This window comes from Nanorana parkeri, unplaced genomic scaffold, assembly GCF_000935625.1.
Source record: "Nanorana parkeri isolate BGI_ZX_2015 unplaced genomic scaffold, ASM93562v1 scaffold11, whole genome shotgun sequence".
Lineage (NCBI taxonomy): Eukaryota > Metazoa > Chordata > Amphibia > Anura > Dicroglossidae > Nanorana > Nanorana parkeri.
The window spans coordinates 2,228,867-2,230,910 of NW_017306279.1; the positions used below are offsets into that span (position 1 = coordinate 2,228,867).

A 2,044-nucleotide genomic window follows, 5' to 3' on the forward strand; every position below is an offset into this window, starting at 1 on the left:
CCGATAATAAATATAATTTCTGAATACAAATAATCATTATAAAATATGTGCAAGCCCATGGCAAAACCCTCTTGCATTTACTTGTAGATAGTTTGCATGTTTATAATATATTGCTTTCCATCTCTCTATATATTTTCTGGTCCTCTTCATAGCCCACATAAATAGAATTCTAGTATTAAGGTAACTTGTCACATTAATAATTACACATAGTGCAGTATGGAGAGGGCTGATTAATAATATCTAACAGTGCTGCCCACACCACACACATAGCAGATACAATAAAGTTAGGAGGAATAAAGCCTTGCCACCATTTTTTGGTATAATACAGCATTTTGTTAAAGTACAAATTATCTTTTTCAGAGGCAAATAAAAGCTTATTGTCCAAGGATGACTTTCCCTGGAAATGTACATTTATTGGAAGATTGTGTGGAATTCTGCACTTTTGTATTATGCTGCTTCAGATAAAAGATCAGCATTTGCTATCCAGTACATAGGTTCAAGAATTCCAATAAATATTCCAGAAGAGTGTTAATGTTCTATATAATACTTCAAGTGAACCCTGTAGGGGCCAAAAATAGCATTGTGATTATGTGTATAAAAACAGTTTGATATAGGCAATTTATCATTTAATATAAAGGGAGATAATGTGACATTTACTTATGTTTTAATGTTTATATGTGTGTAATATAAGATAAAATTAAAAAATTGAATAAAAAAGTTGTTAAAACTGCATAAACGGTAAGAAATATTTTGCTTTTATTGAAAACTGTATGAGACAGTATTGTAATAAATAAACAGTTGCACCAATATAACAGGATGTATATATGCGGATAGGACACATTGTGTGTGTGTGTGTGTGTGTGTGTGTGTATGTATGTATGTGTATATATAAAATCATACTTGTACAACGTGGCATGACACAGACAGAAATTTGTTTGCAGAAATAAATAGCAACAGCATTATCAGCTAAACGGATAGGTTCAGTTGTAGTTACAAAGCATGAAATAAATATCTTTCTCCCACAAATGGTTAAAAGCCTCTTATTGGGAAATGTAAACGGCTGTTCTGCAGCCAAACTCGGCATGGGAGGGATTCTGGGTAAGCTATGTCACAGGTCAGTTTTTTTCCGGCTGAGCGCATACAGTATTTTTATGGATATAATTTGTGGGGGATATAATGTAAAATAGCTGCTCGAAATAAACACTGGTAAATATAGCATTGTATGTATACCATTCAAATTAAAATGTAGGTAGCTTACATATTATTATAAAATGGCAGGACTAGATGAAAACATTGGAGATTTACACAGTTCTCCAGCATAGCTCAATAAAAAGAAGTTTCAGCTACAAGCAAGTCCCTCGTTGCGATTTTATTTTGCTATGCAGCTGAATATGGAAGAAGTGCTGCTTGGAGCAGCCAGTAGCCCGAACAACAGGTGGTCACGTCGCCCCCTCTAGGTGTGGCCAGCGTCTGTCCGAACTTCACATGTGCCAGGCTTCTGGACATCATTTAAACCTTCACCAGTGTCGACGCTGTACTAAGGAGAGAAAAGTTTTTTTGCGGCCTTCGTTGACACCAAAGTTCTGTTAAAATTATACATTGTAGAGCAACAAACCAAAAACAGAAAGAAAAACTAGTGATGTTTATTTGGAACATTCCTTGTCAGTCTTCCCGTAGATTTTCTACAGGGCTTCAGGTCATAAACTGACCCCCAAAAGCACAAAGCATTATGGGAGCTTGGACAGTGTCCTCCTCAGAGCACCGGTCACTGCATCACACACTTCTCTTCTTTCTTTGCCATTTTGCCTTTGTTTTGCTCCAAGGTTCTTTCCAAGTGTTCTTCCTCTTCCTCAGCTCTGCAAGAAACACAGGACTGAGTGAGAAATATGGAGATTTAAGGGGAAATTAGAAGAGTACCTGGACCGTCACCCTCCGTCCTGGAATGCTAAGCATGCATTTAGTGTTAATCTTCTTTGCACAGTTGTCTTTACTCGCCCCCCCCCCCCCTCCCCCCCCCCCCACCACTACACCCCAAAAAACCAGA

The 2,044-nt window shown here is 37.4% G+C and overlaps 1 protein-coding gene across 1 annotated transcript in view; it reads right to left on the minus strand.

Annotated features, from left to right (window-relative positions):
* Positions 1 to 899: 899 nt before the first annotated feature.
* Positions 900 to 2,044, minus strand: part of EHBP1 (EH domain binding protein 1) — a 362,056-nt gene continuing 360,911 nt past the window's right edge. The window contains 1 exon segment of the mRNA XM_018555921.1: positions 900 to 1,856. Within this exon segment, the coding sequence (XP_018411423.1) occupies positions 1,766 to 1,856 (91 nt within the window). The 3' untranslated portion in view covers positions 900 to 1,765.